Genomic DNA, 16,004 nt, shown 5'->3' with positions numbered 1-16,004 from the left:
GTAAAATTACATATGTAAAATTATGTATGTAAAATTTGCATGTAAAATTACATATGTAAAATTACATATGTAAAATTACATATGTAAAATTACATATGTAAAATTATGTATGTAAAATTATGCATGTAAAATTACATATGTAAAATTATGCATGTAAAATTACATATGTAAAATTACATATGTAAAATTACATATGTAAAATTATGTATGTAAAATTATGTATGTAAAATTACATATGTAAAATTACATATGTAAAATTATGTATGTAAAATTATGCATGTAAAATTACATATGTAAAATTAAGTATGTTTGAAGCCAGAGACATTCAAATTCTGCACAAACTGAATTATTTAGGGAATAAATGAAAAATAATTAAAAAAAAATTAAAATTGAAAGGTAAGCATTTTTTAGAAAGAAACAACGCCTTAATATTACAGAGGGCCGTGCTAATACCATGGCCGTTGTACCTTATTTTGTGACGTCAACAGGTCATGTGACTTTAGTCCAAAGGCCTGCTTTACGGTTGCCGTGGTAGTGAGCTGCAACAGACCTTTGGCTATTATGCATCACCAACATCTGTTGCATTGGCAACAAAGATCCAGGTGTTGTGTAGTGGGGGACATATTTCAGAGATGTCAGGAGTTCGTATTAGGGACATATATAACAGGGGTAATGGTAATGAGGGAGACACGTGTATCAGTTTAGGATGGTTCTTATTAACACATATAGAACAGTTCTTATAACACATATTAGAGGAGGGGGGATACATTATTGTTGATGAAGGAGAGAAGGACACGGGTTTACACAAAGTTCGTCATTAGATGATGATAAAAACCATTTACCTTTCTGTTCTAAGGAATGACGAGACGAACAGTTACAAACATATTTGGTTCTTTACTCAATCGACCGATTGGTGACGTCATGAATTCAAACTTGGATCTACATGGTCTAATCTTCTACTCTTCACTTCTAAGGGGCTCTCCTCTCCAACTATCTCTCATCAACTTTTGACTCTCAACTCTGTCTTCCAACAGACTAACTGTTCGAACCCTTCGATTCCTATATTGAGAAATCTCCTTTGTTTATGACGTCAGAAGTGTGTTTTTCAAACGTGACTAATTTTCACGTGGCTTTACATATGTTTGTCCAAACACATTTTTGGCAAACAAAAGAATCCTCAATTATAAGTCTAACCTATTTTTAAACAATATATTTTAATTTGCATTGTCCATTCTTTTAACTGCCATTTTTAATATTCAGATTTCTAAAAGAATGGACAATCAACTCTTTCCCATTTGTCATAAACAATATTTAACTATTTCTAATAGAATTAACAATAGACTTAATTTCTAACATTCTATTTTCCATGATTATCTTTAACACTTGCCTACAGGGTTCGATTCTAACCTTATCCTAATACCATTTTCACTTATCTAGTATGTCTTCTTACTTACATGATAAGGGGACAGCCCTTCATGTAACACAGGATAGGCTTGCACAGTCACAGAAGATGTGTCAATTCGTCAATGAACTAATCCGGAGCGCAGAACTACATCGTTTCATTTCGAAGTGGATCCTACCCATACAAATAATATGCACATACAAATAATATACACATACAAATAATACACACATAAAAACAATACACACATACAAATAATACACACATACAAATAATATACACATACAAATAATATACACATACAAATAATACACACATACAAACAATACACACATACAAATAATATACACATACAAATAATACACACATACAAACAATACACACATACAAATAATACACACATACAAATAATATACTCATACAAATAATACACACATACAAATAATATACACATACAAATAATATACACATACAAATAATACACACATACAAACAATACACACATACAAATAATACACACATACAAATAATATACACATACAAATAATACACACATACAAATAATACACACATACAAATAATACACACATACAAATAATATACACATACAAATAATACACACATACAAACAATACACACATACAAATAATACACACATACAAATAATATACACATACAAATAATACACACATATAAATAATATAAACATGCAAATAATACACACATACAAATAATACACACATACAAATAATATACACATACAAATAATATACACATACAAATAATACACACATACAAATAATACACACATACAAATAATATACACATACAAATAATACACACATACAAATAATATACACATACAAATAATATACACATACCTAACTTTATATTTTAATAATTTTAAAACTCTGCGGACCGTCCGAGCGTCCTTGCTTGCTTGAATTTTGTATTATAATAAAGTCGTATTCTTGTCTGTTTGTTTGTTCACAATTTGATTAGTATGTACAAAAGGTTCCGTTTGCCTGTTTCCCACCTGACTACAACTTGGACGTCTTCAAGTCCAACATAAACAAATTCCTGATTAATCACCCCCTTAAGTAAGACACTTTATCAAATCTCCAATACCAACTATTACTACGATATTATCCCATTGATTATTGTACACAAAATAACCCTTATCCCCGAGTGGCTTACTGGCCTTTATAAGTGGTGATCCCCATATAAAAAAGGTACAATGTTTCTCAAATTAATTTTCATACTGAAAACGGACATTTACATATATTATACTCCAGCATAATTTCAGTATGTATACAATGTATTCAAAGGTAATCTACATTCAACAAATAACATTAATTGCATGTTACATAAAAAATCTATTTTAATAATACATCCATGTTATCATTTCGATTTAGAAATATTATTTAATTATTTGATCTATTTAATTTATTTTTAATTTAATTTATATTTAATTCAATTTATTTTCAATTATTATCGAGTTTTTTTTTAAAACGAAAGTAAGTTTATTTATTTGAGCTGTGAGAGTTATTTTCCCTTAAAGTTATTTCCCGTTTAATTTTCATAAACGAAAACTAATGTATTTTATGCTTCCATAAATCCAACATGTGATTCACTTTCAGGAAAATTGTAAGAAGTTAAAAAAGATTCGGTGTTTCTGAAATAATATGTGACTAAACTCTCCGCCCGCCATAATTTTTTCAACCGAATAACGCCGGTAGAAACAGCTAGTAAATAGAAATTTCCAAATGTAATATCTTAGCGATTTTCCAAACGGCGGGGGTTTGTAATCAGATGCGCCAAAGTGAGTTAACGCATTCTTGTCGTTTAATGAGTATATCTTATCAAATATCCGTCATTTTTTCTTTTCTTTTTTGTTGTTGTTGCTTTTTATTGTTTTCTGTTTGTTTGTTTGTTTGTTTGTTTGTTTTCGTTTGTTTTTTGTCATATATTATTATCCTTAAAGCGGTTCCATATAATTTTACCTGCCAACATTTTAAGTATGAGAACAGAAAATAGAGGACTTTTTAGCCCATAAAAAACAGTCAAAGTTATAGACCGTTGGCTTAAAAACCGATCCTTTATGCCAGATTGATGGCTGAATATGTTTAAATTTGTGCTCATTTTTGCATTAAATACTAATCCCTGTTTATCTTTAACTCTGTATCAGACGGATACCATCATACTTAGTTCGCTGCACTTAATCATAACAAAGGTCCATACAAAATTTCAGTCAGATTTACCCAGTAGTTTCCGAGAAAATGTGGAACTTAAATACTAATTCCTATTAATCCATATTAATCTAATACCATAATACTTAGTTCGCTGCACCTTGTCATAACAAAAGATTCATACAAAATTTCAGCCAGATCGGTATAGTAGTTTCCCAGAAATGTGAAACTTAAATACTTATTCCTATTAATCCCTATTATTCTATGTGTGTCAAACGGATACCAAAATACTTAGTCAGCTGTACGTTATCATAACAAAGTTTCACCCAGATCAGCACAGTAGTTTCCGAAAAAAAAAAGAAAATTAAATACTAATCCCATTAATACCTAAATATGCAACAAATTTATATCATAATACTTAGTTTACTGTACTGCTTATCATAATAAGTATTCATGCAAAATTTCTGTCAAATCGACGCAGTAGTTTAAAAAAAAGTGGAATAGATAAACAGACAGACAGACAGACAAACTAAGAGAAATATAATCTATGCTCCTATAAATTTGGGCGTTTTTTATGTGTATTGATATTCATATTAAACCCCCTTTTGTTTATTTATTTAAAAAATAAATTACGACTTTGTTATATATGGTTCGTGGAATTGTATTTATCTGCAAAACATCTAACTAATTTGCATATTCTTTTAAACATTCATTTTAATTAATTCCCTATTAGTTTTTTTCGGTTTTCTTATGAAATAATAATATTCAGTTTAACTATTACGTGTAATTATATTCATGCAGATATTTTACATGATTTATACTTGCATAATATTGTCGTAAAAAGGTTATAGTAAACACAAACCGCTTTCCATATATATATATATATATATATATATATATATATATATATATATATATATTCATATATGCGTAGATATATTAATTTTTTTTTAAATTGCCTACCAAACTCCTCTATCAGTTTTTGGTCTACACATATGAAACTTAATATATAGGGTATTCGAACCCATGCGAAAATTTATATTTGGGCTTAAGCCGGGGAAAATCGGTGCAAAAGTATGAAAATTAAAAAAAAATGAAATTTGCCCGGTGAAGGTCGAACGACGGCATTACGAATATGCATGCGTAACGTAGTAGCTATTGGTTCATGTTTTAAGTTTTAGTCTTACAGCAAACATGTTTCCATAGCTCAGGAATTAACTTCAAAGGAAAAAAGTAAATCGTAAGCTAAACGTTTTGATTTCGATACTCGGTGGTGGTGCACGAGGGGTTTTTTTGTTGTTGTTGTTTTTTTTTTTTTACTTTTTAAATCATTACTATATATTCGGTCAAAATATAATATAATAATAAATACGAAATCTGCATTAATCAAAATATACTGTTTAAGCGTATTTTATGACCGGGCAATGCCGGGCCGCTTGCTAGTATAGAAGATAAAAGAAACCAGCTGTTCCTCGCTCGAAGGTGGGTGACCTCAATTTTTCTTAAATTCTTCTTCCATTTTTTTTCAACATATGGTAATTGTTTCGCGATTCTATGAATCACGTTTACATCTGACGTTCCCTGTAGATTCACCTGATTTAAGATTCTTTTTTCTTCAGATCTGAAATTATTCCTTTGAGAAATTAGCATTTCCTGCGTTAAGATTTGTTTGCCTAGAAAAAAATGACATCGAAAAAAAATCGCAGTTTTATAATGAACAAGTAATAATCCTAATAGTGGTAAAAGAGAAACAGTTTACTTGGTTACAGTTTCCGGACAAGCAGTGTTTATAAAAAATATATATTATATATTAAGGACCCTATGCCAGTAAGTAGCGATTACGTCAGCTAGTATGAATTTTGGCAAGAACAACACTGAGTGCATAATTTCAGTCAGCTCGGTCCAGTAGTTTCCGAGAAAAGTGGAACTTAAATACTAATCGCTATTAATCTCTAAGCGTACATCGAATTGATACCATACCACGCTGTAATTTATCATAATAATGTCCATACAAAATTTCAGTCAGCTCGGTGCAGTAGTTTCCGAGAAAAGTGGCAGTGACAGACAAACAGACAGACAGACTAAGAGAAATATAATATAGAAGATAAAAGGAACGAGCTGATCCTCCGCTCGTAATAACCCAAATCTTCAAAAAACGAATCATTCCCGGGTTGAATCCAAGATGGTTGACAAGGTAAGGTTAAAAAAAAATGAAAAGTATGATCAGTTAGACAAAAAAGAGACATGAGCAAAAGATGACAACAAAGGTTTTCAAATCGGTCTGTGGAAGACAGAGATCGCCAATAATAGAAGTACGTATGTCCGTAGAAGCCGTAGAATGAAGACCACAAATAATGAATCTCTTTCGATGAAAGCCAATCAAGATATCGAATAACACGAATCTGCCTTGGGTTGCACAAAGTAGCTAGCCAGTAATGTAGAAAACTTTGAGGAAGACCACTAGACCAACAAGTCAAACGAGCTGGAACAAAGGAAGCAGGAAATAGATCAGATAATTCTTTTTTTATATATTCAATTTTCACCCCAAACAAGGCACAATGACACTTTGAAGTAGGGGGATACTATCGGGGACATAAGTTGCAGGGATACTATATAGGGGGTTGAGCGGCAAGATGTCTGTTTACATTACACTTGAACTTCTGCATGTCAGTACAGTTGGGAAAGCAGAATCCCGGAAGAAGGTATTGGAGTAGAAGGCTTTCTTACGCCTAGGGATGCCATGACTGTCATTCACACAGTCATTATCATCTATGTTCTATTCGGCAAGTGACTCGGTACTGTCTGTCTCTGCAGTGATCACGTTTGTGTGAATTGACTGTGTCCATTTGCAGCTGCTTATGGTCTTGCTTGATCTTTTTTCCATGTTTTTTAGGATAATAGACTTTCTTGGGTCCAGTCTTGGGTCTCTCTGTAAGTGCTGATACACCCTTTGCTTTTTTATTTATTTTTTTTTTCAATATGATCGGACCAGCAAAGATGGTTTGCCGTTATTAGGACATCTTGTTTTGAGATGATCAATTTCTTGAGTATATGGCCTAATATTTTGGATCTGGTCCAGTTTTACATTGCATATCCACAATAAACATTGGCTCTGGAGGTGGGCAAGTGAGATCTGGGTGAGGGCCCAACACTCTACATACATACAACATACAACAATAGTATTTATAGAAATGATTGAGACTAGCAAAACCGCATCAGAAAGATGGTGCAGAGAATAAGAAATGATACACATTTGAAACTTATCAATTCTCCCATCATTTTCTAAGCAATAAATTACCCACTGTTTTCCATTTTTTTTTCTAGAACCGCAAACAAGTAGGTCAATCTCTAATAATTCTTCCCCATAACTGCTAGACTTTGGAATTCCTTTCCAGTTTCCTGCTTTCTCAACTGTACTGACATGCAGAAGTTCAAGTGTAATGTAAAACGACATCTTGCTGCACAACTCCCTACATAGTATCCCTGCAACTTATGTCCCTGATAGTAGCCCGCTTCATTAAAGTGGCACTGTGCCTTGTTTGGGGTAATAAAAAAAGGTGGGATCTGAGTGAGAGGAAAAAGAAAACGGGTGATGCGTTTGAAGGGTGGGTGGTGTCAGAAGCTGAGGACAAAAAAATTGAAAGTGGGGAGAGGGCATCTGTTTTAGTAGAAGATAGTGTAAGTCACCTGATTAGTTAAGAGGTTAAAACCTACCTGAAAGGCCGGGATCTAATAGAACCAGTATCCGCTTGCGTCATACTCAGGCAAGGAATACTCATACCTTACTCCTTTTCATACACACAAGCTCACCACACATATTCACCTGTTTATGTTTTGGGCGGGGTACGATACTTTGTTCCTAGCGAAAACAAAAATATATAGAAGCCAGAGTTCATTTGTACCACTAAGAGACTTTACTAACTGGGACGGGGTCTGGTAAGACCTTAGATCAGCGTCCCTACGCCTAAACAAGGAACACATATTCAAGCGGTTCATCTAAACACGCATAAGCTAGCGTGTATCCATCTTCTTTTGAATAGTACAAATCATCTGATTTTGACTTTAAGCTGGTGTTTACAGTGCACGCTTGATCTTAGCCAAAAGGTCAAGAAAACGTTTGCTATTAAAAGAATTTTACTCATCTATATAAATAAAACAGTAGACTATGTATATGTGTGCGTTTGTATGTGTGTAAATATTTAAACTAGTTGCCACATAACACTGAAATTAATAGGAAATAGTAATCATACACCAAGGATGGTTTATAATGAGTGAAATCTTTGTTTGGATGGATGAATAACGCGTAGAGAAATATGTTGGAAAGTTGAAATGCAAAATGTTCATTTCAACTTACTGACATATTTCTACTACTTCTACGCATGCGCAAATTCGCGAGTATTTTTCAACTTGTCTTGTGTATCTATCGATAGTTCAAATAGTAAGGAAAACGACTAGAATATTAGATGTTTTTGTTTCGATTTTATCTGATGGTACTCAAGTCATTTTTTTTTTTTTTTACTTTTGAACCCAGAATTGTATATTAGATACAATATTATATCAAATATTATATCAATATTATATCAAATAGAGAATTGTGTCTGAAATAATAAATACGAAATATGAATGAATTAAAATATATTTAAGTGCATTTTACAACCGCGCAAAGCAGGGCCTCCCCTCCCCGCTAGTTAAAACCACAATAACTAGTAAGCAATCATTTTTAAAATATAAAAACGTTTATTTTGTTTGTTTGTTTTAAATTATTTTGTTAGTTTTTTTTAATTATTTTGTTTGTTTTTTTTAATTATTTTGTTTGTTTTTTTTTTATTATTTTGTTTGTTTTTTTTTAATTGAATTATTTTCAGTTTATTTTATTTTTAAGTTTTTTTTTATAAAAAAAAAAAAGAATGAAATTTACGGTCTGTAAAGTAACACCGCCGTTGCAAACGACCGTAAAGGCAAATGTTTCTAGACTGAGGCAACATCAAAGAAATTCGCTTAAACTGGTATATGGTCATCCAAAAATTCTCAATACCTTGAGAATAGCTTCTATTTGTCTCCCTTCTGCCGAAATAGCTAGTGGAGAGATGGTCAGGTACTTCTTCTTTGGGAGGGGGGTACATTTTCGTGTTTTAGTTCGTTTTTTTTTTTAAGTAGGATTACCGTATCTTTTATTTTTGAAATTGTTGTGGGGCTATCCACGTTGCCCACGATGGAGTTGACATACAATAATGAAAAAGTGCTCAATATCCTTGGTATAGCAGGTGTGTCCAAACGGAACTTCATTTCTTCTATTTATTAGTTGTGGACCCGGGCAACGCTGGGTAACCCTGCTGGTCAAAAATAAAGAATAACTTTTATTGTTTGATTTTTTTTTTCATTTCAGCTGATGGTGAAGATACCTGACCGATATCCCGTATCGATCCTTGTCTGATCAACTCTGATCCAGTAATGAGTCCCGTTGAAAGGTCAATGCGTTCATCCGATGTGCAGGCAGACACTATTGATGCCACGTACAAAGTATTGGTACTCGGAGAGACATCGGTGGGGAAGACAGCCCTCATCAACTGCCTGGTCGGGCGAGAGTTTCGAACAAGTATGCTACCCACCGTTGGTAAGTTCACTTCATCTTATCACCAATTATTTCTATTCACTTGCCTCCCCACGAGGGTCAATTTAGACACAAGGTTGTTTTTTTGGGAAAATTCCAGCTCTTTAAAACAGAGCGCTCTGGTCGATAATAAAAGGTTATCAGAAATGATAATAATTTCTATATGAAAAGTCAATCACTGACGTAATTCTATGATTTTATAAGAATATTAGCAGGGGCGCTTGACGTTGCCCGGTCGTAAAATACGCTAAAATATGATATTTTTATTCATACAGATTTCGTATTTGTTATCAATTATTTCATAATATATTGTACCCAATATATAGTAGTGATTAAAAAAAAATATGATTTGAATGCCATCAGTTAGAATCGAACCCGTTTCATGATGTCCACAAGTTAAGCAAAAACTGACGCTCATTTGTACTCCAAATGGTTGAATTATGGAGAAAAAAAAATGTGAATTTTATTAAATACAAGTTGATTTACAGGATAAAAATGTTTTTGATAGACAAGATGCAAACGAAGGCGGTTAGACGGTTCAGAGAATTTTATAATTATACTAGCAGGCTGTCCAGCGTTGCCCGGTCCTAAGATAAGCTTAAATATGATATTTTAATTCATGCAGATTACGTATTTATAATTATAGAGACAATTCTCTATCGATTATTACATTGAACCTTATATATATATATATATATATATATATATATATATATATATATATATATATATATATATATATATATCGTTGCCGGGTTCGAATCTCTCGACTGGTGTTAATTGTGACACCCTGCACTGATGATTCCCGAAAAGATAAAACACTAGTATTTAATAATCATTATAGTAAATAATTATATATAGCGCTTGAGAAGAATAGGACTGAACAACAACTTTTGGGCGCTATTATATACAACATGACAGCTGAAATTTAAAAAAGACCGCTCGGCGAATAGAAAAGATATCCAGAAAAATCTGAAAAAAATAACTCTGACGTGTTCAAACATATATATATTTAACTGTGATCCCTTTTTAAAAAGATGGAATCGCCCGATCGTTAAAGACAAGATGCAAGCAGACAAGAAAGCAAGCAAGGTCCACAGAGTTTTATAATTATACCACTAAGCCGCCTGGCGTTGCCCGGTCGTAAGATACGCTTAAATATGTCTGAAGGTATTGGCTTCCTGCGACGAAATGCATCTAACATTGATGCGTTTTATTTTTCTACTTTCTTTTGCAAAACTTAATTATGTTCGACAAAATCAAAAAACAAAACAACAACCCACCTTTTCCCCCCTTTTCCTCCTTCCCATTTCCCCTTTCTTTGGTTTCCTAACTTGAAATGTACCAAACATTAATACTGTAATTCTTTTCCCTCTTCCATCGCAAAACTCATTCATGTTCTGCAGGACAAGGAATAAAAACGATAAAATCCACTATAAAAAAAATCCAAACACTACAAACAAGCAATTGAAGATACAAAGAGCTTGAAGAATAAAAACCGTCTACAAAATAACTTGATGCAATATGAATAATAACTGGATTCGGTATGAAAGAATCCGAAAAGTGTTGATATACCGTGAAACAAAACAACCAAACCAAACCATTATATTTATTGAATGAAAGATCAGCGACCGCGCACGTATGTTGGTTGGTTGGTTGGTTGGTTGGTTGGTTGGTTGGTTGGTTGGTTGGTTGGTTGTTTTTGTTTTACGGCATATTAACCCTTTTCGAGTTATTTAATGTCGAATCCAAAGATTTTGAAGAAAAAAATTTTTTAATAGAATATATTTGTTGTTTTCACGTCGGTTTCTATTTAACCCATAGTTGGGACCCTAACAGGTACTACCACTCCAGGTCAGAGTGAACCTGGGAGCAATGGTAATTAAAGGGTGGCTCCACACTCCCTAAAGCCCATAAGCTGGGGCCTCACCACTGGATATAGTTTAAGGTCATATCCAGGACCCCCATTGAGAAACTTTTACCCTCTGCAGGGGGGCAGTCGGCGTATTCTAATGCCCCACCGACAGGGCCGCGCACGTATGTAAAAAGAATTTGTTTGGATTATTGTTTCTTAACTGTTTAGGGATGATAACACACATATGCACAATTACACGTTTGTTGGAAACCATGTGTGAAAGATTCGTTAAATGTTGAAAATGTTATAATCTTTCAATTCCTCGCTAAAAAAAATTCATTTTGTTTGTATTTAAAAAAGAAATTAAATCCTCTTTTTTACTTTTACATGCAGGTGTTGATTTTGTCAAGAAAAAGTTTAATATTGACGGGGCAAATATTCAGCTTGCAGTTTGGTAAGAAATATTTTTAATCTTTTCGTTCAAGAATTAATGTATAAATAAAAATATATATACTGATATGTATATATAGTCGTCCAACGACAGACTGTTTCGCTGTATCATAGAACTTCAGTATGACTAGACCAGCACCTATCCCAACTCCTACAAAGTCTTCCAATTAATTGTTCCAAACGCAATAAATTTTACGTTTCTGTGGAATTCAAAGGAGAAAATGATGAAAAAGAAGTGATTAGACTTCAATGATTTCCATAAAGCCGACCCCTGCTATTGCGAAGTCATACTTTCATCGTATTTGAATGAAATCGTAAATTGAAATAAAATCATTTTCAAACAGTTTAAAATATTAAAAAAAAATGCGGTAGGTAAAGAAGTAACATTTCTTGCGTTTGGTAACAGTTATTTGTTCAATGTTTGTTTGTTTGGGTTTTTTTTTGGGGGGGGGTTCACACTCTTGTTGTTAACTACATAGCATAGTCGTCCTATTAAAACAAAAGTAATTCAAAACTCAACTAATTTACAAACGATCAGAAATAAAGCAACTTACTACAACTGAATAGGGATATCCGATTAACTGCGACTCCAATATCCTCACATGAACTTGCCAAACTTGTCATGAACTGAAAAAAAAAACGTCATGGATAAATGCACTTTTTGCAGAGCAGCAAGAAGCATAGAAAGTGAATCTTGGGTTTACTTTCAAAAGCCGAGAAAGTCTCGTTTCCCTTATTTTGTCATTTAGTCCTCATATTCCATGAACGATGTTTTTGACAGAGAGGAAAGAATTGCTGTTTTCTGGGTCAGAATCTATTCTGTCTAACACTTATCGTTATAGTTGTTTTGCCTTGAAGTAGTATTCATTTTAGCTCCTTACATCAATTGGCTTCATGCCTTGTCTGGAGTGATTTCTATTTTAAAAAAAAACTACATTTTGTATGATGCAATAAATAGATCGAACTGATCTTTAAGAACATGTTTACATTGATTGAATATTTGATGGTTCATTTTGTTGCAGCGACTGACTTTGGATTCTGAACAATGTAAATGGAGATCCGAAACATTGCACCTAAAAAGATACAAAATTATTTCTTATAAAAAAATCTTGAAAATAGACGAATTACAGTTTAAATTACTGTTTCATAAACGTTTTTTTTTTTAAAGTCACGTTCACCCCTACAAAGGCATATCGCTACTAAAGGGTTACTATTTGAAACCAGGCCGAACAAGATTAACAAGATGTTGGTTTACATTACATTTAAACTTCTGCATATCAGTACAGTTAGGGAAGCAGGTAACAGGAAAGGAATTCCAAATTCTAGCTGTTCGATACAAAATAATTTCTGATAAAAAAATCTTGAAAATCTTTGCAATTATGTACTGTTTCGTAAACTTTATTCAATAAATAACAACAAATAATACGAGGGTCGTCCCAACAAGTAAAGCCTCTTATTTTTTAAACTAAAGAATTGAAGAGCTGTGCAGACGTGAGTGTTACCATTAAAACGAGCAATATTTTCTGCTTCAGAATTTATTTTTCTACATAATCGCCACGATTCTCAATGCATTTTTGCCAGGAAATCAATGACACATGTCTGCTTCTAACGCACGTCCATGACAGGCGTTGCTTTATTCGTGTCTCATACTGTCAATATCTGCAACAGAGAGATGAAACTTTCAGATCACAAATGTATAAGTTCAGTTATCATAACAATGCAATTTGCAAACCTACTGATTCATTCGGGTGGAATTAAAAAAAAAAGTAAACTGGAAACTGCCAGGTTCTTCAGCCTCACACCCGGAACTTTCTTTTGAAAGTAACTTTTCTCTTCTATCACCGATGTTCTGTCTTGAGCAAAAGCACAGCCGCCTATCCGTTTGAGTTTAGTCTTTTTTTTTCTGAAGTCTCGGGAATTCTCGCGGTTAGTCTCGCCTTGTTTCCAATAAAACCAACCACACCTACCGCTTCTTCTTCTTTTTCTTCTTCTTCTTCTCCCAGTCCCTGTGTATCGACAGCAAATAGTGCCGTTCTGTCTTTTAGAATTGAGTGCGTTAGAAGAATTACTGCTACAAAGAAATTTCTACAAACAGTTAATTTACGATAGTCTCCGATGTGGCGCCTTATTAATCGATCAAGACTGCGGAGGAAGTTGTGCGTGGCAGGGTCTATAGCTGCACTAATGATTGCTAACGGTTTTCTGCCGACGCCAATGCATGTCCAGGATTCGTTGCCAATTTTCCTACTGACGAAGGCAAAAAAGTTATTGACACAAGTCGCAGCCTACATAAGTGACTTGTTGTTTGCAAAAGAAACACTCTGGACGAAAACCGATTAAAAAGATTTTCCCAAATTTCTATACACCTTGTGTCACATTTCGAGTCAGTAGACTGAAAATTGACAGATTAGTTTGGTAGGGAAATGTACACACATAGACACACACACGCACCCACAATTTCACTTCATATATATATATATATATATATATATATATATATATATTATTATTATTATTATTATTATTATTATTTATGCAAGAAATTTCTCCATATTTTAAGGAAGAAAATGTCCTCTCATAACACTCCCTCCTCTTCAAAGTAAAAGTTTTGAAATATAGATTTCGAAACTTTTACCCCAAAAACTTGGTATACAAGGGTTCAGATAAAACTCTTGGATGTGAAAACCTATATAAAATAGACATTTAGCTCAAGTATATCTTGTCTTAGTGTTTGTTTGTTTGTTTTTTTATACTTCTTAAAAGAGAAAGTCAACTATAAAGAAAAACATGCAATAAATCGAAAGCTTTTTCAAAGGTTCTGTCATTGTTCATTTCTGGTCTTTTCGTTTCTGTGATTGGGAAAGTTAGGTATCAGAACATTTAATACATATACATTTTCAATTTTGTTATTTTTAATATTACGTGTGTGTTGTTTTTATATCAATGCATGCAATAAATATATTTTATAAATATACACTGTTTTTTGTTTGTTTTGTGTATTTATTTATTTATTTATTGTAAAAGAGAAAGTTGTGTCCCTTCCTTTTATGTGTTCGATTTGAATATTGGATTCTTGTAGGAATAGACTCCATCTTGAAAGCCTTTGGTTTTTTATTGATCAATTTTTGTAAGAAATTGAAATTTCTTCATGTTTTAAAGAGGAAAATGCCCTCTCATGACACAGACATATTAAGAAAAATATAATACAGATAATGATATCTTTAAAAATGTAAATATATATTTTCAATTAAACTTTTTACGAACCCTTCCTCATAATGGGTTGCTGGTATATGATCGATCTCAGTAAAATTGTTTTGACAAGCTTCTGGGATTGACTTTTACTCCTGATCTGAAATAGAACACGTACAACAAATCTGCTGCCAAGGTCGCTGAAAAAATGGTGGGATCTTTCTACCGCTCCAGTAGATATCTCACTACTGATGCAATTCTCTATCTATATAAAAGCCAAGTACGTCCAAGAATGGAATACTGCTGCCACATCTGGGCAGGAGCTGCTAAAAACAGCCTATCCTGCCTTGACAGAGTACAAAATAGACTTCATGGTTTAGTGGGGGATGCCCTTTTCTCTTCTCTGCAACCTCTCTCCCACAGAAGAGACATTGCGAGCCTGTCGTTGCTTTATCGTTAAATCTATGGGAAGTGCTCGTGTGAGCTCCAATCTCTGGTGCTCCCTCGCCAATCTTTCACGAAAAACACCCGTCTAGCTGAAACCACTGTCAATAATGTTCCCCCACTCTTTATCTGTGCTTAAATCAAAACGTAGATTCTATGAACAAAGCTTCTTTCTCAGAAGTGCACGCCTGTGGAACTCTCTTCCGTTTGCCTGTTTTCCACCTGACTACAACTTGGATGTCTTCAAGTCCAATAGAAACAAATTCCTTATAAACCGCCCCCTTAAGTAAGACACTTTATCAAATCTCCATTACTAACGATTACTACGATACTATCCCATTGATTACTGTACATGCAATAACCCTTATCCCCGAGTGGCCTCCGGACCTTTATAAATGGTGACTTCCATGTAAAATAAAACTAAAAATAAAAAGAAGTTGCTAGTCTCTCTCTCTCTCTCTCTCTCTCTCTCTCTCTCTCTCTCTCTCTCTCTCTCTCGTCATTATTTTTATTGTGGGTCCTCGATTGTGCTCCAACCTCTGATTCTTCTTTGTGAGATATTCACAGCAGGAACTCTTCTTTTCTACCATGAGAAAAAAAAACTGAGTGACTAACGTCAGGTGGAATTCACATGAACAAAGCTTCTTCACATCTGTGGAACACATTAGCATGAAACTGCTTCCCTGCAACGCTATGACATAGTTGTCTTCAAATCCAATGTAAACAGATTCCTGGTATGAACCATCCCTGTATCCGAACTTGGTCTATTCAATCCACCATTTTCAATCCTCTCATAATATTCTTCATCTTTCAGTTGATAATCATTTCATCTCATTAACCTTCATCCTCGAGTGGATTTTTACC

At 33.5% G+C, this 16,004-nt stretch overlaps 1 protein-coding gene across 2 annotated transcripts in view; it reads left to right on the top strand.

The window, feature by feature from the left end:
- The window catches only part of LOC145246162 (ras-related protein Rab-10-like), a 118,063-nt gene that overhangs the window by 85,466 nt on the left and 16,593 nt on the right, over nucleotides 1-16,004 (top strand). For both annotated transcript variants that reach the window (XM_080108031.1, XM_080108030.1), the window contains exons 2-3: nucleotides 8,978-9,205; nucleotides 11,451-11,511. In XM_080108031.1, the coding sequence (XP_079964157.1) occupies nucleotides 9,043-9,205; nucleotides 11,451-11,511 (224 nt within the window). In that variant the 5' untranslated portion in view covers nucleotides 8,978-9,042. The remainder of the gene's footprint in view (nucleotides 1-8,977; nucleotides 9,206-11,450; nucleotides 11,512-16,004) is intronic.

This window comes from Euprymna scolopes, chromosome 23, assembly GCF_053919585.1.
Source record: "Euprymna scolopes isolate OS-2025 chromosome 23, ASM5391958v1, whole genome shotgun sequence".
Classification (NCBI taxonomy): domain Eukaryota; kingdom Metazoa; phylum Mollusca; class Cephalopoda; order Sepiida; family Sepiolidae; genus Euprymna; species Euprymna scolopes.
The sequence above is the reverse complement of the archived record's forward strand: the minus strand, read 5'-3'. Positions and strand labels throughout refer to the sequence as shown.